The 25490-nt window shown below is 39.5% G+C and overlaps 1 protein-coding gene across 1 annotated transcript; it reads left to right on the forward strand.

The window, feature by feature from the left end:
• The first annotated feature begins 1055 nt into the window (after nucleotides 1–1055).
• On the forward strand, nucleotides 1056–24167 carry tmem167b (transmembrane protein 167B). The gene is made up of 3 exons (XM_010866354.3): nucleotides 1056–1161; nucleotides 22433–22564; nucleotides 22847–24167. The coding sequence occupies exons 1-3, from the start codon at nucleotides 1152–1154 to the stop codon at nucleotides 22927–22929; spliced, it is 225 nt and encodes a 74-aa protein (XP_010864656.1). The 5' UTR covers nucleotides 1056–1151; the 3' UTR covers nucleotides 22930–24167.
• The last annotated feature ends 1323 nt before the right edge of the window (nucleotides 24168–25490 follow it).

Consider the following 25490-nt stretch of genomic DNA (forward strand, 5'->3'; position numbering starts at 1 on the left):
TTTATTTTGAAGGTTTTCTCATTACCATACAATTGTGACGTCATCGTCGTTCGTGCTCCTGGCAAAATACTAGAGAGACAGATTAGCGTCATGCTGGCAACATTAGAGATTCCGTAGCAACAATAAGACTTCCGGTTTTCGGATTTTGCCTTCAAAATACAAGTCAGCGGTAAAACGCGATTTTAATAATATTAAATGTATCGATTTTGACACTTGGTTTAGTGTATATTGTAAAAATATACTCTGGGAAATGTTCAGGAGAGTGGGTAGAATAATTATATGCAAAGAAATCAAGGGGCACTGTGTATTTGCAATTGTTGCTGGCATTTTACTCCACCCATCCTAGATCCTATTGGCCACAATGTAACTCAATGGATATGAAATATATATTGACCTATAGAAAAAAAACTGTTCTATACGCCGCAGTGAATGTATTGTAGGAAATGGTCAGGAGAGTGGATAGAGTAATTATATGCAAAAAAATCAAGGGGCACTCTGTATTTGCAATTGTTGCTGGTGTTTTACTCCGCCCACCCCATTGGCCATAATGTAACTCAATGCATATGAAATATATATTGGCCTATAAAAAAACTGTTCTATACGCCGCAGTAATGTATGTAAAACATCAGCAACAATTGCAAATACAGAGTGCCCCTTGATTTTTTTGCATATAATTACTCTATCCACTTTCCTGAACATTTCCTACAATACATTCACTGCAGCGTATAGACTCGTTTTTTCTGTATGAGTAAATATGTATTTCATATCCATTAAGTTACATTGTGGAAATATTGTGTTGCTAGATGTATCACACTGTTCCCCATGATTAGACAGGTTTGTCTTACTCTACACATTCTCCTGGACATTTCCTACACAGCTTTCTCTGTGGAATATTTAATAGTTTATTAGTTATGAGGCAATATGTATTCCATATTCTGTCATTGGCATAATAAACTCAATTAATCTCAGTTTTTAAGTAATTCGTTGGTCTCTTTTATTTTGAAAAATTCCAGATTTACGTGACCCGGAAGTGTTTCTTTAATGTTGCTCACAAGACGCAGATGAGAGACAGGAGGGTAAGATCTGACAACATGGATTATTGAAAACAATTGAGATTTCAACGAAGTCTTGGGCAACAGCAAACTGCAAACATGACAAATGGTAAATGTAATACTACATGTCATTTTATTGGTAATCCTGCTGTAGATGCACTGTTATCAAAGCTAAGAAGCTGACGCGTTAGCTTGCTTGCCTAGCTGCTTTTGTGAATCGATTTGTGCAGGCTACTTTGTTAGATAGCTGTACATGTCTGTTGACGTGACTACATACCTTAGCTAGCCAACAATTTCCAAAGCTAACATTTTGATTTATAAACAGATGATTTGAAATGCAACTTTACTTTTTGTAAATCATGTAACTTGTGAGCAAACTCGTTATCGTTTGTTTTTGAAAAAAGGAGCTAGCAGCATTTGCCAGCATCAACAATCGATTATTGTTACTGCTGAAAAAGTCAATAATTAAAAAGCATACCTGTACTTAGTTATGTTTCAACAACCCTGTTAAAAATGTTTTTTAACAACTTAGTCCCAATCTAAGTTGAAATAACTATTTTTCTTTTCAGACCATGATGGCAGCACTGAGGTTGTTATAATATTGTTAGTTGTGGTCATTGGAGTGGCAGGACTTCTGGAATAACCTCGTCCCCAGGCTATTGTTGCGTACAGCTTATATGAGCCTGGAACACCTTCCAATTAAAGTTGCCCTTCTGTGAGGGACTTTAGTAAGTAATGTTTGTCGTCCATTAATTTTAGTGAATAACAATACTGCTAGGCAGGGCCACAAATGGAGGCAGGACAAGAACTGCTGATGAGTACTCTAGATAGATTTGGTTAGTTTGACTTTTTATTGACTCTGATCTCTTGGTGTCATTCAGTGAAAACAACACACCTTTCGAGTTTTGTTAATTTGTGTCAGTAAAGCCCACTGAACACCAGACACTTCAACCAGCGAACGATAAATTGTTCACTGTCGAAATTAATGAAATTCAACGAATCAGTTGTTCACGAGTGCAGAGGTTTAGGGCTTACAACTTGAATTGCTGATCAAGAAAAAAAACATGCATGGCTTAAAAAACATACATTATTAACTTTTTTGATATCATGTTTTGAATAACTGATATGTTTTTTCCAAATAAAAAGTTAAATTGTCATGTTTTAATCCTTGAAATGACATCTACTCCTCCCTCAACATTTTAGTAGATTCTGGAATCTGTTTAATTTCAGACATTTTAGTTGGGAGCGTTCACATTTAACATCACAATCACCTGAGTATGTGTTAATGAGTACGACCTAAATAAACAAATACACTGACTTTTTTTGTGCACAGAGCACGTAATTCTTGTTTTCTAATATATCACCACAAACACTACCATGTCGAGTGATGTAAAACCTATTGTTACTTCTCCAAGATTTTAAAAAGCGTTCAGGTGTATTTTCCCACTCAGAGGTCGGAACTTTCTCACCTCCCAGAACGCTCATGAAAGCACCTTCCAAAACAAATCACTAAATAAGTCAGCTACAGTATTTATCGGTTTTACTATTCATAGGTATGTGTTTGAGTAAAATTAACATTTAAACTACTAACATTACACCCAAATTACGAATAAAAATATTTTCATTTAGAGTATTTATTTGTAGAAAACAACAACTGGTCAAAACTGGTTTTCAGACCTCAAATAATACAAAGAAAACAAATTCATATTCATTTTTAAAACAACAAAATACTACTGTTATAATTTAGGAAGAGTTCAGAAATTAGTATTTGGTGGGATAACCCAAATTTTTTATCACCGCTTTTATGCGTCTTGGCATGCTCTCCACCACTGTGTCACATTGCTGATGGGAGACTTTATGCCACTCCTGGCACAAAAATTCAAGTAGCTCGGGTTTGTTTGATGGCTTGTGACCATCGATCCTCTTGATCAAATTCCAGAGGTTTTCAATGGGGTTCGGGTCTGGAGATTAGGCTGGCCATGACAGGATCTTGATGTGGTGGTCCTCCATCCACTCCTTGATTGACCTGTCTGTGTGGCATGGAGCATTGTCCTGCTGGGAAAAAAAAACTATTCTCATAGTTGGGGAACATTGTCAGAGCAGAAAGAAGCAGGTGTTCTTCCAGGATAACCTTGTACTTGGTGTCTTGCCAGGTGGGCTCTCGTCACCACTGGGATGCCCTCCCTCCAATGCCTTTTGGGGGAAGAGTCAATGGCTTGTTGTTATCTCTCTGTTGCGCACTTTTGCAATTGGGCTGTACTCTGCTGGCAATTCCTGGCCCACACCTGCGGAGTACCTGGTTTGGGGGGCCCCTTGCTGTCCCTGTCCTTGTCCATCTGGTCATAATTCTGACCTAGTCTAAATTTAAATAGACTCTGGATTTAGCCCACATGCATTTATTAATTATTCCAATTGGACTCTTAATGTCTCACCAGGCACAGCCAGAAGAGGACTGGTCACCCCTCTGAGCCTTGGTCCTCTCTAGGTTTCTTCCTAAAATTCGGCCTTCTTATGGAGTTTTTCCTAGCCACTGAAATTTAACACTACTGTTGTTTGCTCCTTGGGGTTTAAGGCGGGGTGTTTCTGTAAAAGCACTTTGTGACAACTGCTGTTGTAAAAAGGGCTTTATAAATACATTTGATTGATTAATCAGTACTTCAATGAAAAGTAAAGTGTGGGAATTTAACAGACACAGGAATGGAATGGCTGCCATACATGTAAAGATGCTGACTTAAAGAAGAGTGATCTCTTAATTTTTTCCAGAGCTGTATAGTCTAAGTACTCCATAGGGAGCGAAATTCACTTACTGTAAGAATCTTTAATGGCAGCTAGAGACCAGGATTACAAACTGTCAATTCCTCCCTTGTCTACTACAGCATACACTACAAAAACAGCAAAGAAGCGGAAGAAGACTCTATAGCTAGCTACCAGGAACCTTATGCTAACATTAGCTAGGCTAAGAAGAACTTCAAACTTTGAGTTAGCACTTTTTTGGAACAGGTAATTAAATTTTTCGTATTTTTATTCAGATTGTCATTCTCTATTGGTCATTGGTGTGGAACCGCTTTCTGACCAGTGAGTAATTGCAAAATGCTGTAACTGTTTTTTTTTACAGAACAAATCCCACCTAGTTGTTCAAATTTAACCAACATCAATTGGTCTAACTTCAGTAGCTATCTGGCTAAAACCACCAAAACTAGCAGCACCAATATGAAAGGACAAATCTAAAAGATAACATCAAAATATGAGTAGCAGTTGTGGTAATGGCTGATTGTGACTGAGTAGGTTGTGAATTGAAAAGATATGACATTATAAATTACATGTTTTGTAAACAAAGGGTTTTGAATGTGGCCTAGTTATGAATTAAAACATTAGATAATAAAATAATAAATCACAAATTAGCAGCGGGGCTTCGTATTTAAGATACATTTTATGGCAAGTGTAAAAGTTGCATTTCGAGACTATGCAGGATAGTTTCCAGTACCAGCAGATCCTCTAGTGTTGTGGAAAGTTTCCCGACTTTGATGTGCAAACTAATTGTTTTGACCCCAGTTCATTTCCTGCCTCTGACTTAGTAATTTTTGTCTCAGCTATGTTTTTCTTCTTAGCCCTTTTATTGCTGTCACACCACTATTTATATTCACTGTCATACCATGAATGGCAAAATATATTTAAGAGAAGAATTGTATTACTTGGCCCTTTTATGGGCGAGCACTACAGGAACAAATGTATAACAGCGTGACCGAGCTATGCACCCGCCACATTTGGATCTGAATAGTGACTGGATGTCAAGGCCTTCTGAAGCATTTGAGGCTTTTGTCAAATTGGGCCAAAAAAAAGGTTTAGTCTTAGGCTTTTTAACTCACTGCACGGTGGTGTCACTTGCTGGTCAGGAATACATATCACATGTTTAATGTTTATATAGGTATTTTTCCACAATATTATTGAAGACTTTTTGAAACAATGGTTAGGTGTGCGCATTGTGAAGGAAAAAGAGAATGCAGGTTCTTCTTGCCTTTCCTTATAGCTTTTTGACGGTCTGTGTAAGCGGAGCTGGCCAAGAAGAGGGAATGCCTTTTTCTGAGTGCCTGAGTGACTGACTGATTACCCATTGATAAATAGCGTAATGGTTAGAGATGTGGACTGCTACTTAGTCGACCAGAGTTCGATCTTCGCCACGGACAAAACAAATTAGGCATTACGATTTGTTTAGGATAGACTAAAACTTAGCTGGCTACAAGCTTCAGTAGCTACATTAAAGTAAGCCTGAAGTAAAACTGTTTATTGGCTAGTTATATTGCGATGGACGAAATGCACCGACAACAAACAAATATTGCTCTTGATTTCGATTTTGTTTGCATAGCATAATTCACATAGCCTAGTGGTTGGCTATTCAACTGTCATTGTTTTCATTATAGTTACTGTATAGTTATTAGTTAGCCATCTACTGTGATCTTTCTAATTTAACGTGTTGAATGTACTGTAGCAACCCTGTTATTTCTGTTGCTCGTTTGGATGTGAGCTATTGTAGGGAGCTAGTTTCGAGTGTGGAAACTGTGGAAAGTGTTTGAAACTGTGGAATTTGAACTAATTGGTTTGACAATGCAAAAGTAAATAGACACTACATTTCTACTAGAGATGAAACGGTATGAAAATTTCATTTCACTGTTATAGTGACAAATTATCATGGTTAAAAGATATTATTGTAGTAAATGTGCTGGACATTTTCAAAAAGTAGTGAGGGCAACAATGTTTATTAATTTTAATTGCGGGCCGGCTGAACTAGGCTTGCCTGGTTCCTTTTCTGGTTATTAAGTCCAAAAGGTTACTACTACCATTATGTCTAGAGATCGACTGGTATATCTGTGTCAGTATGGTCTTTTTAGTAAATCTGCTATCGGCCCTGTTGTATCGGCTTCGGTTTGATAGTCCCTCTACATATCAAGCGAAACAACAGTGTTGATTGAAAACATTTTGCTACAACAAAAAGAGCCATCAGAATGTGTGCATGCTCTTGCTCTAATCTCCCACAGTAAGGAAAGATGATTGTATATGTTAACATTTAATTTACTAGTAATGTGCCCGGGCATGGATGCAATAAGTAAGCTAGATAGTCACTAAATAAGTAGCTAATCTACTAAACAATAGGCAATAACGATTAGCTAGTTAACTTGATTTTGTTTCGCTCACTTATAACCGGACTAGTATGGAACAAATGAGCTAGAAAGTAGTAGCTAGCTAAACAGGTGGATAACTAATAGGACTGTTATTTGCAACAATAATTAACCTTCTTTAATGTGGCCATAACTAAGCTTAAATGATAAGATAGTCGGGTTGCTGATTGTTATTGTCTTAACAGTCACCATTTAGGCAACAAACCATTTGATTAACTGTGTACATGTTAGACAGCTACTAGCTATGGTCTGCTGATCTGAACAGCAGCACTTGTAGATAGGAACTGTTTATAGTTGGATAAGATGATTCTGTATATGGAAATAATGATGTGCTCCAAAATATCTCTATAAAGTTGGACAAAAGCTGCTCATGTATTTTGTATGTGATATTCGTGAGTGCAGTTGATAAACATAGAGTTTGACTATGCCATCATCGCCAGTGAAGATCACTGCTAGTTATCATGAGTCACATTTTAAGTATTTAATCGTTCTGGATTAACATGTGTGCTAAATTACTTCAGCAATCAATGAAGACAGCAGTGGGGCTCTAAAAGTGATGAGTGAAGCCAACTACAGTTATAATCCAATATGTCTTTAGACAGCCAGAATTAGAATTTCTTTCCGGCAGCAGTCAGAAAATTAACTTGTTCCTGTACATGAAAATGGCAGTACCATACTTTCCATTTTGTGTTCTTAGTTTTAGAATTGCAATTGAAAACCAACAGTTGACTTCCGTCTTTGCTGTATGCTCTAGAAAGAATACAAGTACGCATTTTGAACCACTTTCAGATGCTTTGTTTACTTTGGATTTTAGATTATTTTCAGTGTTAAATCCAGGAATGGTCGTCAGTATCATTGAGAGGCACCATTTGTTTTTATTTGCTGTGGATTCTCAGCCTCTCCAGTACCGTAACAAAAGCTAAAGAAATGGAACATTTTGCATTCATTTTTGGTGCTCTATTGGGATTTTTAAAGCCTAAATTATTGTTATTCCCTACTGTTCAGTGGGTACACTATTAGGTATGCAAGAAAAAAATATTTAATTTAAATAACTTTTAATGTACTTTAATTTCATTCTTAAGCTTCGTTCACACCAGACACGGCAATCTTTATGCGTTCCGGCGGAAGTCCATTCATTTCAATAGAAAGCAATCCGCACCGCTGCGTCTAATCTACCATACTCGGCCAGATTATGGTTGCGGTACGGCAGGTGTGTCGCATGAGTTGAAATTTTCCAACTTGTGCGGTGCTTTTCCGTACGGTATCAGAAACGGAAGTTGATGTACCACCGAAGAAGAGCTAATATGTGGCTTTCAATTACGGGTTTATGGGATCGCAAAAATAGATTTCACAGCTCATTAATTATTTGTAATAGGCTACCAGATCAAAGTTTGAAACGCTAAATATTTCAGCGGGACATATCCTAGATCTGATTGGTTAAAACATATGAGGGAATATGTGTGTGTGTGTGTGTGTGTGTGTGTGTGTGTGTGTGTGTGTGTGTGTGTGTGTGTGTGTGTGTGTGTGTGTGTGTGTGTGTGTGTGTGTGTGTGTGTGTATATATATGTATGTGTGTGTATATATGTATGTATGTGTATGTATGTGTGTGTGTGTATATATATTTTATGCCGTGTCTGGTGTGAACGAAGCTTTAGGCATCGAAATGTCATTATATTGAATATCGGCAGTAAATATCGGACCCAAATCCTCTACAGTTGGCATCTTAAAAACTTGCAATAGTTTTGGCGACCCACCTAAGAGTTTAAATGGCAGGAAATACCCTGATTCAATAAGCAGTACACAGAATTAATTACTGCATTCTGCGTCCAATTATAATTACTAAACTCGCAATTTTCTGCCTGATTGCTCCATTCAGACTAGACAGTGTTCTCCGCTCACATGATGCAATGTTGATGGTAAATCACATATGAAACCAGTAGAATTGTTGTAGAAATCTGCTGTCAGCCTTTCAAATGAGCAATACAACTGAACAACTCAGTCGTTACTCTTGAGTCAGTAAAGAGTCGTTCAAAAATAACAGATTGTTTGCAAATTGTGCTTAACTCCCAAACACTTTCCTGGTGGCTTACAAACAAGGAAAAAAGTTCATTAGCAAATTGCATATCTGAGCTGGCCACCTTAAAATGTGGTAGACGTGCATTTGGCTTTTCAAAATCTATCCCAAAATGAAATGCAAACTAATATCTCTATTGGCAGACGTTGGACATATACAGTTGTGCTCGTAAGTTTGCATACCCTGGCAGAAATTGTGAAATATTGGCATTGATTTTGATAATGACTGATCATGCAAAAAAGTATTTTATTTAAGGATAGTGATCATATGAAGCCATTTATTATCATGTAGTTGTTTGGCTTATTTTTAAATCATAATGATAACAGAAATCACCCAAATGGCCCTGATCAAAAGTTTACATACCCTTGAATGTTTGGCCTTGTTACTGACACAAGGTCAGACACACAGGTGAAAATGGAAAGTAAAGGTGAATTTCCCACACTTGTGGCTTTTTAAGTTGCAGTAAGTGTCTTGTGTATAAATAATCAAGGAGTTAATGAGCTCTCATGTTGATGTAGTAGGCTAGATACTGAGCCATGGGAAGCAGAAAAGAACTGTCAAAAGACTTGCGTAACAAGGTAATAGAACTTTATAAAGATGGAAAAGGATATAAAAAGATATCCAAAGCCTTGCAAATGCCAGTCAGTACTGTTCAATCTCTTATTAAGAAGTGGACATTTCGGGGATCTCTTGATACCAAGCCACGGTCAGGTAGACCAAGAAAGATTTCAGCCAAAACTGCCAGAAGAATTGTTTGGGATACAAAGAAAAACCCATAAGTAAGCTAAGGAGAAATACAGGCTGTTCTAGAAAAAGACGGTGTGGTTGTTGCAAAGAGCACAATACGACAATACTTTATCAAAAATTTGCTGCATGGTCAAGTCGCCAGAAAGAAGCCTTTACTGAGCCAAGCCCACAAAAAATTCAGGTTACAGTATGCCCAACAACACCTTGACACACCTCACAGCTTCTGGCACACTAATTTGGAGTGAGGAGACCAAAATGGAGCTTTCTGGTCACAACCATAAGTGCTATGTTTGGAGAGGGGTCAACAAGGTCTATAGTGAACAGAATACCATCCCCACAGTGAAGCATTGTGGTTGCTCACTGATGTTTTTGGGGGGGGGGTTTGAGCTCCAGGAGCATGGGGAATCTTGTGAAAATTGATGGCAAGTTGAATGCAGCATGTTATCAGAAAATACTGGCAGTGAATTTGCATTCTTCTGCACAAAAGCTGCGCATGGGATGCTCTTGTCCTTTCCAGCATGACAATGACCCTAAGAACAAGGCCAAGTTGACCCTCCAGTGGTTACAGCAGAGAAAAAGGTGAAGGTTCTGGATTGGCCATTACAGTCTCCTGACCTTAATATAATCGTGCCACATCTTGGGAGATCTCAAATGTGCGGTTCATGCAAGATGACCAAAGACTTTGCATGACCTTGGGGCATTTTGCCAAGATGAATGTGCAGCTATACCACCTGCAAGAATTTGGGGCCTCATAGACAACTATTACAAAAGACTGCACGCTGTCATTGATGCTAAAGGGGTCAGTACACAGTATTAAGAACTAAGGTTATGCAGACTTTTGAACAGGGGTCATTTTTTTTCTTTGTTGCCATGTTTTGTTTTATGATTGTCTGTTATGACCTATAGTTGAACGTGAATCCCATTAGAAACAAAAATGTGTTTTGCCTACTCACATGTTTCTTTTCAAAGAAGTTGAAAAGGAAAGTTTTGAGTGATGAACAGAATCGTTCAATTTGCAGTGGTCTCTTAATTTTAACCCTTCTGTTCCTCACTCAAAACCTTCCTTTTTGACTTTTTTGGAAAATAATGAAAAAGGTGCAGTGGTCTCTTAATTTTTTCCTGAGCTGTATATTACCAATTCTCCGAGGGTATGCAAACGTTTGAGCACGACTAGTTAAAATTCGAGGGCTGAGTATAGTCCAAGGAGTTCCCTCTGATAAATTGACTGCTAGGGATGGCATGGGATAAAAGGAGCAGGCCAGTAAGGCTGCCCCCGTATTGCATTGGTGAGAGGTTATTTCACTGGATAAGGGAGCCCGCTTAAGGCAGACATGTGGCCTAAGTACATTACCAATGAGTCTCCTCTCCCTAATCCATTGCATTGGCCCCAGTTGCATGAAGTTGGTCTGCTGCCAATGGTTAAAATTTATGCGGACCTTGGTCGTTTTTGGTCATGGCCATCAGTTGAACTGGGATGCTTTCAGTCGGAAGAAGTCCTCAAATTTTATTTTATTGCAGGAACTCGCTTATCACTTTCCATCTTATATCCCAGTCACCGGAGCAAGCTGGCTAATAAGGGGTAAAGGAGTTACTAAAATAAGGAAACTAGTAATAAATTACTTGTATTGTAATTAGGGTCAGGACGATATGAGAGTTTCATGCCAACTATCCTGGCAAAATTATCCTGTTTTTCGATTTTATCCCGATTAAAGTGGGGCTTGGTAGGAGACTCCTAAGAGACAGAAAGCCCATCAGCCCAATGGCAAATTTCCCATTACATAAATTTTGTTCTTGTGAAAGCCATTTCAATATAATAACAAAGAAGGTTTTCATTGAATTAATACAAGAACATATATATCTCTAGATGCATATGGTTTCCCGCTAGCAGAGCCATTCAGATTCATTGACAATACATTGCAGAAGATGTTTATTGGCATAGTAGCTGTGATATAAATCTAAAGTCAGAATCCTTCAAGGCAGGTAAGGTAGAGATCAAAATACTCTAACACAAATACAGTTTATTAATATTTGCAAATAGAGACAGAAAGACACTAACTCAAAATCTGTGGCAGTCTGTCTGCCATACTGTTCAGAAACACCTGCTTTTGTATGGGCAAGAAGGTGGGACAACATCTCACAAAATAACTGACATTTGAGCAACACATGACTATGGTCTCAAGCAGCCTGGTCTTGTTCCTTTTATTAGTCCAGCTCTGTATTTCTCATCTTGCATTTTCCTACTGTCTAAATACATGAACTCTGTACTTTACTATCAACACAGGTAGCTAGTAATTTTTTACTCTCCTATACTATGGTATAATTAATCAATACATCAGCTCAGTACAGCACTAAGTCTTTTTGGGTAGGAGTCTATTAGCATGGCACATCTTGACTCTTCTTCCACTCTTCTTTGCAAAACCGCTCCAAATCTGTCAGATTGCGAGGACATCTCCTGTACAGAGCCATCTTCAGATCACCCCCAGATATTAAATTGAATTCAGCCCATTCATATGAAGAATACGGGAGATGTTGTCACGTGTAGCACACAGCCAGTACTTTCCAGAAATTCCTGCAGTTTCTTTAACATTGCTGTAGGCCTCTTGGAAGCCTCCCTGACCAGTTTTCTTCTCGTCTTTTCATCAATTTTGGAGGGATGTCCAGTTCTTGGTGATGTCTCTGTAGTGCCATATTTTTTATCCACTTGATAATGACTGTCTTCACTGTGTTCCATGGTATAACTAATGCTTTGGAAATTATTTTTGTACCCTTCTCCTGACTGATGTCTTTCAACAATGAGATCCCTCTGATGCTTTGGAAGCTCTCTGCGGACCATGGCTTTTGCTCTGAGATGCAACTAAGAAAATGTCATGAAAATCCTACTAGAACAGCTGAACTTTATTTGTGATTAACCAGAGTCACTTTAAATGATGGCAGGTGTGTAATGACTTCTATTTAACATGAGTTCGAATGTGATTGTTGTAATTCTGAACATAGCCACATCCACAGTTATGAGAGGGTGTGCTCACTTATGCAACCAGGTAATTTTAAATTTTCCCCCTTGAAGATTTCAGTTTGGTTTTCAATTGAATTGTTCATGTTATAGGTCACATTAAAAGTGGAAGTTCTGACATGATTTATCTTTGTTTCATTCTTTTACAAAAACCTAGACCTTTTGGATCCGCTGTACTTTTGGCAAACTGGTGTATGTGAAATAATGTGCGTTGGGATTGCTGGCTGCACAATGCTGGCCTCCGTCCTCCGTAAAAAGAATGTAAGCACTCCAGGTTCCAATTTAGATTATTTAATGGTTTTCTTTGCATTTGTTACACCAGCTGCACAAGGTATTCATCTGGAATGCATTTCAATTAACAGGGGTGCTTTGTTAAGAGTTATTGTGTGGAATTCCTTCTTGATGCGTTTGAGCCAATCAATTGTGTTGTGACAAGTTGTGGTTAGGACATATAAGGCCATTATAATGTCATTATTATCTAGTTCGTATTATGGCATGAACAGCTCAAATAGTCAAAGAGAAACAACCGTCCATGATTACGTTACGACATGAAGGTCAATCAATCCGGGACATTTTCTTAAAGTGCAGTCACAAAAACCATCAAGCGCTATGATGATACTAGTTCTCATGAGGACTACCACAGGAGAATAAAACCCAGAGTTTCCTTTCCTGTAGGGGATAAATTAATTACAGTAAACAACCTTAGATATAAGCAAATATCTGCACCACAGATTGCAGCCCAAATAAATGCTTCACAAAGTTAAAATAATAGACACATCTCAACATTGACTGTTTGAGGAGACTGCATGAATCAGACCTTCATGGTTGAATGGCTGCAAAGAAACTACCGGAGGACATTAATAAGAAGATACTTGCCTGGGCCAATAAGCATGAGAAATGGACTTTAGACCAGTGGAATTCTGTCCTTTGGTGTGATGGGTCCAAATGTGAGATTTTTGGTTCCAACCGCTCTGTCTTTGTGAGACACAGTGTAGGGAACCGATGATCAGTGCATGTGTGATTCCCACCGTGAAGCATGGAGGAGGTGGTGTCATGGTTTGGGGGTGGTTTTGCTGGTGACAGTGATTTAATAAAAATGCATGGCACTTTCAACCAGTATGGCTACCACAGTGATACACCATCCCATCTCGTTTATGATTAGTGGGACTGTCATTTGTTTTTCAACAGGACAATTACCCTAATTACACCTACAGGTTGTGTAAGGGCTATTTGACCAAGAGAGTGCTGCATCACATGACATATCCTCCTTAATTACACAAACCAATTGTGATGCAGAGTCAAGGAAAAGCAGCCAACATGTGCTCAGCATATGCGCAAACTCCTTCAAGACGGCTGGAAAAGCATTCCAGGTGAATTCCTTATGAGGCTGTTTGAGAGAATGCTAAGTGTGCAAACCTGTCATCAAGGCAAAGGGTGGCTAATTTGAAGAATTTAAAATGTGTTTAACACTTTTCTGGTTACTACAGGGCTGCCCAACCCTGTTCCTGGAGATCTGCTGTTCTGTAGGTTTTCTCTGCAACTCTAATTTAGCACACCTGATTCTTATAATTAGCTGGATGAAAAGCTTAACTGGGTTAGTCACAAATGGGGTTGAAGAGAACCTACAGGACAGTAGATCTTCAGGATCAGGATTGAGCAGCACTGGGTTACTACATGATTCGATGTGTTATTACATAGTTTTGATGTCTTCACTATAATTATACAATGTGGAAAATGGTTAACATGAAGAAATACCCTTGAATGAGTCTGTGTTTACAAACATTTGACTGGTACTGTATATTTCTACATTGCTTTCCTGTGGGTACCAGGACAATTTTTTGCTTAAGGGGTAAGCCAGGATTTGGGATGCAGGGGGGTATGCTGTTGGCTCATTGAGTAATGAAGCAATTACTTAATGATGCCTACAGGTGTCTCACACACATTACATGACAGATGATTTGAACATGCATTCAAATAATTGAATTCATTAAACATATGAAAAAACACCATGCTTCTAAAAACATAACATATTAAGAAAATCATGCTGTGAACAATAACGGTTTGGACAAATGTTTAAAAAAATCGGATTTGTACAACCATAAGCAAATGTGCGTTTCGGTTTTGAAAATATAAATTATAAAATAATTGCTATCCAGTCGGATGTCTCTGTCCTACTAATTGACAGGGTGTCCGCTGGTCACTGTGGTAACTTCACAGAGGCAATTACCCCTGGTTTACCTAATCTCCTAATTCCCCTGTACATTGGCACCTCCAGTGGCACAACGACCAGGCTGGGGTAGACATCTCTCCAACTGGGTTTGTGTCACCCTTCCAGTGACCGCAGTAGAAATGCAAGTATAACACCACAAATACCAGTGTATACAGCAGTTTGGAACTATTGAGTCATGTCTGGAAAAGCAATACATGACAGACCTGTCGTAACGCCTGACTGAGCTGACTTATCTGACAATGACCAACGAAGGAGTCCAGCCTTAAAGGGTTGGGACCCAAGCTTTAAAGGTTGTGACTGAGTCTGCATCTCTCACATTACTCAGTAGAACATCCCAGAATAGTGGAGATCTATGGTAAGAAGCCTTGCCTCCACCTGTTTGTTTAGAATTGTTTGCCTTGTTCACGTTACAATGTGTATCGTACAAGTGTACAGTCTGTAGGGCATTGAATGAGAGCCCATCTCTGCAAACTATGACCAATGCATTTAATAGAAGAGAAATATATTGTTTTATAACATAAGTGATTTTCTGAACTTGTATATGGTAACTTTGTAGTAAGTTAAGCAAGAGTAGAAAGAAGCTAGGCTGCTAACTTCTGGTTACGTTGAAGAACACTAGCTGTACTGAACTGCACATGGAACCCTCTAGCTTGTTAGATTTAGATTACTATACTACTATATAGATTGTTAAACATGGACGACTAGGCCCAAAACATGACAAACAAATACATATAACCAAAATAAATAGCTTCTTTTGTTTTTTAGTTTTTTATCAATATCAATAATAAAAAAGTACCTCATTTATAAAATACCATGAAATAATGGAAAATTAGCTAAGGCTCTGTCTTGTTTCAAAAGGGTGCCAGAAGTAATTCCAGAATAGTGCAATTTGTACCAATATATACAAATATAGCCATTTGAATGAGCAAAACAGTTTTTATTAAATTAACGATACAATTTAATTGAGTCATTCAAGAGAAATTAAAACAAAACTCAGTGTATATTTTCATGTAGATATGTGAATCATCACAATCACAATCAACTGCATTCATTGCAGCCTGAGTCCAATTATTAGTTATAAACATGTTCTTATAATTCTGCCTGACTTGCTTAACTTTTCTCTGTGAATGTGATTAGCTGTTGTTCAGAGCTCTTAGCTGGGGGACTGCATATGGAACCAATAATGTAGTAGAAATCCATTGCAAACCATTAGACTGAACGATGCAGTTGAACATGTCACTAATAAGGACTTGTTACTCTCGAGTCAGTATTAAATCAAAACAAAGAATTGTTCGCAAACTGTAAATTTCTAGTGACAGCAGAGCTGTGGAGATTGCAAGCTACTGATGTGGTTATTATCAGCAGATTGTGTCAAGTAAAACGGGCAACCAACTGCTAACAGTTTCTCGCACAGTGGGGAAAAAGAAGACCCGACTGAGTAAGGCACAGCCAGAGTTAAATCTGCTGGAGCACTTGTTGATTAGAGTGTCAAACAAGATGGGGCTCAAGGCAGAGGATGATTGGGAGGGTGTTAGAGCAGAACAGGTTGTCTCAGGTCCTGTATGAAGACAGGAAGACACATCACCTGTCTTCATACAGGACCGGGGAGCCACCCAAGATGATGGGGTGAAGGGCAGCTGGGCTTCTTCTAAAGTCCAATATCATCTCCACTGTCTTGAGTACGTTGAGCTCCAAGTTGTTCTGACTGCATCAGGACACCAGATGGTTAATTTCCCACCTGTAGGTGGACTTGTCTCCATCTGAAATAAGTCTGAGGCTGGTGTCATCTGCAAAATTCACAAGCTTGACAAAGTGTCTGGAGGTGCAGATGTTGTTTTGTGAGAAATGGAGGTTTGGAGATAATTTGTCATTGGAAATAAAAAGGTTTATTCAACATAATCCCTTATTATCTCAATGAAATGTACTGAAATGAATGTTTGTGACATCATTTTATTATTATTTTGGCCAGTAAAAAATATGCTTGGCTGGTGGATTTTTTTTCATTTACCAGTCCATTTGGCAGGTGAGCCAAAAAGTGAATTTCAGACACTGGTCTTGAGGTAGCACAAGACGCTCAAATGACTTCATAACCACAGATGTCAGGGCGACGGCTCTGTATTCGTTAAGTACTATGATCCTAGGCTTCTTGGGTACTGGGATGATGATGGAGGGATTGAAACAGGCCAAGATGCATCATGTCTTCAGTGAGGTGTTGAAGATGTCAGTAAACACAGCAGAAAGTTTAGCTGCACAGTGCTTTAGGGTGGATGGGGAGACACCGTCAAGTCCTGCTGCTTTTCGGGGGTTCTGTCTCTTGAATAGTCTGTTAAGGTCCCCTTCCAGGATTGAAAGTTGCAGTGTAGTGGCAGAGGTGGGGATGATTGGGATGGGTGAATGTGAATGGGCCCCGATGGTGGGGGGTTAGTGTTGATGGCTGGACACACCGGGAGAAGATATGTTGTTCAGGACTGCCCCTTATTTTTCAAGTCTGCAGTAGAACTCATTCAGGTCATTGGAAAGTTGCAGGTCATTAATGGAGTGGAGGGATTTAGTCTCATATTTGGTTATCTGTTGGAGGACGGTTGTTTTAATTTCTCTCCATACAGGCGCTTGGCTTCCTTCACTGCCTTACCAAAGCTGTATTTAGCCTCTCTGTACCTGTCTCTGTCCCCGCTCCTGAACGCTTCCTCCTTTTCCAAACGCAGCCATCTGAATTTGGCTGTGAACCAGGTTTTGTCATTGTTGTAATTCACCCTGGTCCGTGTTGGTACGCAGTTGTCCTAACAGAAGCTGATGGGAGGGGTGTTTCTGTAATATAGCTGTTTTTTCTGTCTTCACAGTGTGCCTGTTAGACTAAATACATGATAATATTAGCAGAGTAATATAAAATGTTACTTAGTTATCTACTCAACGCATAATTTTTAGAACAATGATAGGCAATAGGCCTACCTGGGGTTATATCTTTATAAGTTTCAAGGTTTATTTGTCAAATGCACTGAACAACACAGGATGAGTTGCACCAAATAACTTTTACAGGGATTATTTAATAGATTAGGCAACTATTTGTTAGGTAGCTGTAACATGTCACTGCCTTCAAGATAAAACATTACATGGAGTAAGCTAAGAGTGCAGGTTTATAATCAGTTTATTTCTTTCATTTGTGTTTTGAATGTCCATCACTGGTGGCCATAATAATCACAGGTTACGTTCATGCAGGTAAATCTTTTTTCTATGTGGGTGTTCAAGATTGCAAACATGCATTCACGTGCCGGGGGTTACAGCAACATTTTGACAATGTTGGCTGTGGAGCAAATCGTCAGACTACTGCAGATTTAGTTTATGTGCAAAAAGCTACGGATATCTTTATTTTTATATACAACAATGTCAATACCCTTTTCGAGTAAATGCCATTTATTTTTCAACAATGTTTTGAAGCAATTAAAAACATGAATAAACCACAACAGAACAGGCTTAAGCATCATTAGATTTTGGGTTATGTTCAGATAAAAAGTCTGATTCTGGAAGATCAAGGTTTATTGAATTAATTGGAATGACTGAATATCTGACAGACCTTTAGCGTGTGGAGATGCAGCCCAATCATATTGAAGTAAAAAGCAATGGTTTAGAAACCCATTTCCAAAGACACCCGGCACACGATAACTCGCTCATGGAACAGTGCACAAACCTATGCAACCGTTCATCACCACACAGAAGATGACTTGCTACCTTGTGATCACACACGCCTAACATGATCTGAGACCCCCGCCAACCACCTGCAGCACATTTGATTAAAATGACAAAACACACAACATACAAGACAACGTATGACCATGAAAATTCGCACTCCTAGATATTGGCATTTATTATGAATGTAGTGTGCAATCTAACAAGCGGTCTCAGCATCAGAAATCAGCAACACATGAATCAGTCAAATTATCGCAGGTCCTTGAAAATTTGCACTTGCTATGACTTGACATACACCCAGCCGGAAACCCACTAGAACTAGCAGGTTGATGCACAACAGCTAGGAAACCTCCCCGGCAATGTCAGCCCAGGAAGAAACCTGGAGAGGAGCCGGACTCTGAGGGGTGGCCAGACCTCTTCAAGCACTGTCAGGTGAGGAGTCTAAGAGAACATTGCCTTGGGCCATGGCAGCAGTTCGCATAGACAGATGACCAGCAGGTCAATGCATGCAGACGCCATGTGCAGAGTCTTTAGCAGCAATCCAGATTGACCGCACCGCCAGCCGGACAAGTTCAGGGATGACCAGGTGGGCTGCAGCGACAACAGGATCATCAGGAGGCAACCTGCAGCAAACTGATTTGAATGGGGAGTATCAAGATCTGTGATGACAACCGGCACTGTGTTGACAAATCAGTTTGCCGGCACCGAAGTAGAACTGTGGATCCTGGGCGTAACATGGGAGAATGACATGCAGAGCAAGGATACACCAACAATATGCAGTAACAACAATGCAGCCAACCACTCAGTCATGAAGTGAACCTGATAGATAAATCCAATCTATGCTGCTCTACGGAATGAGCACATACACTCACCTAAAGGATTATTAGGAACACCTGTTCAATTTCTCATTAATGCAATTATCTAATCAATCAATCACATGGCAGTTGCTTCAATGCATTTAGGGGTGTGGTCCTGGTCAAGACAATCTCCTGAAATCCAAACTGAATGTCAGAATGGGAAAGAAAGGTGATTTAAGCGATTTTGAGCGTGGCATGGTTGTTGGTGCCAGATGGGCCGGTCTGAGTATATCTGCTCAGTTACTGGGATTTTCACGCACAACCATTTCTAGGGTTTACAAAGAATGGTGTGAAAAGGAAAAAATATCCAGTATGCGGCAGTCCTGTGGGCGAAAATGCCTTGTTGATGTTAGAGGTCTGAGGAGAGTGGGCCGACTGATTCAAGCTGATAGAAGAGCAACTTTGACTGAAATAACCACTCGTTACAACCGAGGTATGCAGCAAAGCATTTGTGAAGCCACAACACGCACAACCTTGAGGCGGGTGGGCTACAACAGCAGAAGACCCCACCGGGTACCACTTATCTCCACTACAAATAGGAAAAAGAGGCTACAATTTGCACGAGCTCACCAAAATTGGACAGTTGAAGACTGGAAGAATGTTGCCTGGTCTGATGAGTCTCGATTTCTGTTGAGACATTCAGATGGTAGAGTCAGAATTTGGCGTAAACAGAATGAGAACATGGATCCATCATGCCTTGTTACCACTGTGCAGGCTGGTGGTGGTGGTGTAATGGTGTGGGGGATGTTTTCTTGGCACACTTTAGGCCCCTTAGTGCCAATTGGGCATAGTTTAAATGCCACGGCCTACCTGAGCATTGTTTCGGACCATGTCCATCCCTTTATGACCACCATGTACACATCCTCTGATGGCTACTTTCAGCAGGATAATGCACAATGTCACAAAGCTCGAATCATTTCAAATTGGTTTCTTGAACATGACAATGAGTTCACTGTACTGAAATGGCCCCCACAGTCACCAGATCTCAACCCAATAGAGCATCTTTGGGATGTGGTGGAATGGGAGCTTCGTGCATCCCACAAATCTCCATCAACTGCAAGATGCTATTCTATCAATATGGGCCAACATTTCTAAAGAATGCTTTCAGCACCTTATTGAATCAATGCCACGTAGAATTAAGGCAGTTCTGAAGGCAAAAGGGGGTCAAACACAGTATTAGTATGGTGTTCCTAATAATCCTTTAGGTGAGTGTATACCGCACTGCAAGCTTCTCTCATTGGCTCAAATTCAAACAGCTGCAAAAGCTGGTTGATGTTATTGTAGCTAGCTAGAAAAACATCAGCTAACGGATAGCTAACTTAAAAGAGTTACCTGTAATTCAATGCAGGGAAAATGAAGGCTGGTAACTGTTAGAAATGTTTTATTGTATTGAGTGGTAGAGGCGTCTTTAGTCATATTTGTCTATGAGGCTCCGAATTCTTGCAGGTGGTATAGCTGCCCATTCGTCTTGGCAAAATGCCTCCAGGTCATGCAAAGTCTTTGGTCGTCTTGCATGAACCACACGTTTGAGATCTCCCCAGAGTGGCTCGATCAGGAGACTGTGATGGTCACTCAAGAACCTTTACCTTTTTCTGCTGTAACCACTGTAGGGTCAACTTTGCCTTGTGCCTAGGGTCATTGTCATGCTGGACAGTCCAAGAGTGCCCATACGCATCTTTTGTGCAGAAGAATGCGAATTATCTGCCAGTATTTTCTTATAACATGCTGCATTCATCTTGCCATACATTTTTACTACATTTCCCTGTGTTTTAACAGCTCACACACCCCCAAACATAGTGAGCCACCACCATGCTTCACAGTGGGGATGATGATGATCTGTTCACTATAAGCCTTGTTGACCCCTCTCCAAACTTAGCGCTTATGGTTGTGACCATAAAGGTCTATTTTGGACTCGTCACTCCAAATTACAGTTTGCCAGAGGCTGTGAGGTGTGTCAAGGTGTTGTTGGGCATATTGTAACCAAGCTTTTTTGTGCCATTGGCGCAGTAAAGGCTTCTTTCTGGCAACTCAACCATGCAGCATATTTTTGTTCAAGTATCATATTATGCTCCTTGAAACAACGACACCGTCTTTTTCCAGAGCAGCCTGTATTTCTCCTGAGGGTACCTGTGGGTTTTTCTTTGTATCCCAAACTATTCTTCTGGCAGTTTTGGCTGAAATCTTTCTTGGTCTACCTGACCTTGGCTTGGTATCAAGAGATCCCCGAATTTTCCACTTTTAATAAATGATTTAACAGTACTGACTGGCATTTGCAAGGCATAGGATATCTTTTTATATCCTTTTCCATCTTTATAAAGTTCCTTTACCTTGTTACACAGGTCTTTTGATAGATATTTTTTGCTCCCCATGGCTCAGTATCTAGCCTGCTCAGTGCATCCACATGAGAGCCAACAAACTCATTGTCTATTTATACACAGACACTAATTGCAATTTAAAAAGTCACAAGTGTGGGAAAGTCATTGACATTGTACCACCTCCAGCTAATGAGCTAGCCAATGGAACAGATACCAGGGACACTGACAATGCACTGACTCCGGAAGGTTTGCACCCGCGTGCTAGTATGACTAGCGCACATCAGACTAAGTAGCCAGATGATTAAATAGTCAGCATGAAATCCGATATTGTGATTAGAGATATCCCAGCATCAGCTGATTCGTCGCTGACGAATGCTCACTTGGGTTTCCTGTCTGAATTGGCCATGCTAATTAATGTGATTAATGTCACACAACATGCTGTTTACGATGCAAGCATCATATTATTTTTGCTGTACGTCCTCTTTTACTGTGTCATAAGAGAGATTATGAAGAGGTATGTGCTGAGTATTTTATGTAGAATAGTGGTTCATTTTTTAGTTGGCTAGCTCTCTGGCTTGACTTAGGTCAAATAAAGGGTTACACTTTATTTTTACCAATATCCATCTACTGCATTGTGTTACACCGGTCAAGTCATTAAGTGTCAATTAAGCAGTCTACAAAGGGCTTGTTCACACCTACAGCGTCCATCCTCAAACTTTTATGCATGCACCATCTGATGATCTGCACAACAGAAGTTCAAATTTCAACTGTTGCTACCACTTCTGCTGCCTAGCATTTTCTGATACAAATTGATGCATATAATTGATAACTCCAACACAGAGAACACTTAGCAATGCAATGAAGCAAGGGTTCCATTAGAAGTTAATGAACTTCTGGTGTACCAGAGTGCATTGACACTGCAGGAGTGATTGAGGCTTGACGTATGAGGTGCAACTGGAAGTTCATAAATACACAGAGTAAATCTAGCTACTTGAAAAGCAGCTTTCGAATTGAGCTAGCAAGACTGATTTGAATATCTGCTCAATATTTGTTACCAGGAAAAGCATTGCCCAAAGTGAGGCCCGAACCCACGCCCCTGACATTGAGTCTGATGCTTTAAAGTGTGCAGAGGAAGGAGAGATATTTCTGTGGCTTGAGGCATAACCGGTTTGTACTGTACTTAAACAGCAGTATACAGGGGGGAAATAATATTACAGTAGATTCTTCACCCCGATGTACTTAGATCTGTGTCTACAAATCTTGTATTTTTGTTAATCTCCTTTCCTCAGTGTACTCATTCGATGGGATTGTGGTGTTTGGGATTCTTTTCATCTGTACATGTGCATACCTCAAGAAGGTGCCTCGTCTCAACAGCTGGCTACTCTCTGAGAAGAAGGGTGTGTGGGGAGTGTTCTATAAAGGTAAGATCTATCTTGTAACAGACAGTATTATATTGAAATACTGGGTTTTTGTGTTTTTGACTGCAGCGCAAAGAGTAACGCTATACAGCTTCATTGCTATACAGTCTATTGATATCCTTTTTTCTCTCTTGTTCTCTCATTCCCTTGTCTCCCCACTCTGTTGGTAGAGCATTATTATTGTGGGTTAAATTCTCAATATGAAAATGTATGCCTTCACCACCAAGTTGCTCTGGATAAGATTGTCTGCTAAACTTGAATTATGTAAATCGCTGTCCCTCTCAGCTGCAGTGATCGGGACAAGACTTCACCATGCTGTGGCGATTACCTGTCTGTCGATGGCATTGTACCTGGTCTTCATAAAATGATTGTCAGGCTAGGATGGATCAAACTGGACTGGGATACATAGAATCAGACTGGAGTAACCTATTCCAGACCAGGCTTGGCTCTGTTTCAGGGAGGTATCGGGCTGCTCTGGGTTGCCACCCATGGCCAAAGTTGTGACAATGTGCCCCCAAGCACCTGCCTATTCACCCACGACCTGTAAATGAAAAGGACGGGCCAATACTACCCCTCTGTGGTAAAAAGGATCCCTGCAAGACCCAGCTGTCATCCACTTTACCTTGAGGTTCCACTAAAGATCTTAACCTTTTCCTCAATCTATTCTTCAGACTGACATTTTTGTTTTGTTCGATGCTACTATTTAATAACTAAACTAGTCACTAATCCATTGACTAGTTAAATCAGGCATGTTAGTAACGGGCAGAACAAAAATGCGCATCCACTTAGTGGAATGGATTGGGTACCGCCGTGATAGAGATGTGCTAAGCAGTGACAGTGCACTGGTGTGTTGAGCAGTGTCTTAGTATGATAGTTAATAATAAACCTATTGTTATAACCTAGTCACACAAAATGGTTAATTCTGGGGGAAACATCTGATGTGTATATAGAGCCTAAAGGATGTTGAAAATATCAATTAATGTATTTTATTTATTGTATATATTTATTGGGGAAATTCATTATAATAGATTTGAAAAGGCTACTTTCTGTAGCACACTAGAGAATCACATGCATTGTTGTTGAGTATGAAGATCGTTTGTCTTTTTAATGCTAGAATGGTCATTGTCATGCGTATTCATTACATTACTTTTCAACAATCAGGAAAAAAACACTATGCCATAGTTAAAAGCTAGTAGATGAAAAGGTCATGTACTACACTTGGCCACTGTCAAATTACTGATAAAAACTCATTTAATTTTTTAACTCTTGGTTTATTTCTTCATTTGCAAAAACAAAAAATAAATGCTGCATTATGTTACATTTTGTTAAAGCTGCAATGAGAACCATTGTCAATAAAAGCATGCAGTGTTACTTATGACATGACATGGCATGTACAGTTGATGTGTATATATAGTTGGACAATATTATATGGAGTAGGCAACCATTAAAGCACTGGTGTATTTGATTCTGGTGAGTTAAATGCTGGATGGGTATAGAATATCCTGACGTGGTCCCTTTGTATTGCTTTTACTGTTGTGTACTGTATACTTTGTTCTGTTATTTTACTATTGCTGGAATTTCAAATAAACATCCAATTAAAGATTTATTTGGTTTCTTTCTGATTGTTTTACATATGTTCACACTGCTTAAAAAACAAACCTTAATTTAGTTTGTATTGTGAATGAGCACAATCTCCTGAAATGCAGAACATTGCCTTTAAGTTTTTTGCTCAGTAGTACTATGAATCTGAGTAAACACAGCATTAGGGGCACAGTTGATATAACTAAAGTTCTTAATTGTAGAACTTAATCAGTAATTTTTTCCGGAGCTGTATATTTTTTGCCATCAATCTTACACATAATGACAAAATGAAAACATGTAAATGTTTATGCTAATATATTGAGCAACTTCAATATCTAATTTATATACTGTAAGTATTCAGACCAGGGTGGTGGCTTAGGGCCCCCGACCACTATGGTAGAGGGTGCCCCAATCAAATTTAGCTTAGGGCACCCAAAAGCCTAGGGCTGCTATATGGCCTATTCAGGCCCATAGCAATGGCTTTGATTAATGATTTAGAAAGGCAATCACCTGACTATGTGAAGTTTAATACTTTACCGTGTTGTTCACAGCAAAAACCAAGCTATTAAGTCCAAGGAACTCCCTTAGACCACTAAGTTTTTGTGTTGAGGCATAGATCTAGGGAAAATTATTTTAAAAATGCTAAAGCATTGTAAGTTCCCTGGAACACAGTGGGCTCCAACATTGCGAAATACAAGTTTAGAACCAACAAGACTTCCTTAAGCTGGCCGTCCAGACCAAACTAACCAGGCAAGAAGGGCCTTGGTCAAGGAGTTGATCAAGAACCCAATAGTCACTCTTACCAGAGCTTTAGAGTTTCTCTGCAGAGATGGGAGAACCTCCCAGATGGAAAACAATCTCTGCAACACTCCATCAATCAGACCATTATAATAGAATGGCTGGAAGGAAGCCAATTCTTAGTAACAGGCATACAACATGGCACCCGAAGGACTCTTATGAGAAAAAGATTATCGAAATATCAGGCCAAAATGCCAATGCAACATCTGGTGAAAGTGCAGGACTTCAGACTGGGGAGATGACTCATTTCTCAGAAAGAAAATGGCCCTCATTCATGAAATCTAAGAAAAGATCTCAGATTTTAACTTTGGGAGAGACTTACGATCATCTCTAAGATGAACTGTCGCACCTGGTCGAAATGAGCGTAGATGTCATTGTAGATTGATAAATCGGGTAAAGCCGTGGATCAAATGTGATCCTACGCATGTTTCATGAATGAGGGCCAATGCACAAAGTCAGAACAAGTCTGTGAATAAAAAATGCATTCCTCATATCAACAACGATTTATAGTGGAGGAGAATGTAGTGGGGAAGGAGAACTGACCCTACTC

Source organism: Esox lucius, chromosome 17 (genome assembly GCF_011004845.1).
Source record: "Esox lucius isolate fEsoLuc1 chromosome 17, fEsoLuc1.pri, whole genome shotgun sequence".
In the NCBI taxonomy this organism is placed as follows: Eukaryota; Metazoa; Chordata; class Actinopteri; order Esociformes; family Esocidae; genus Esox; species Esox lucius.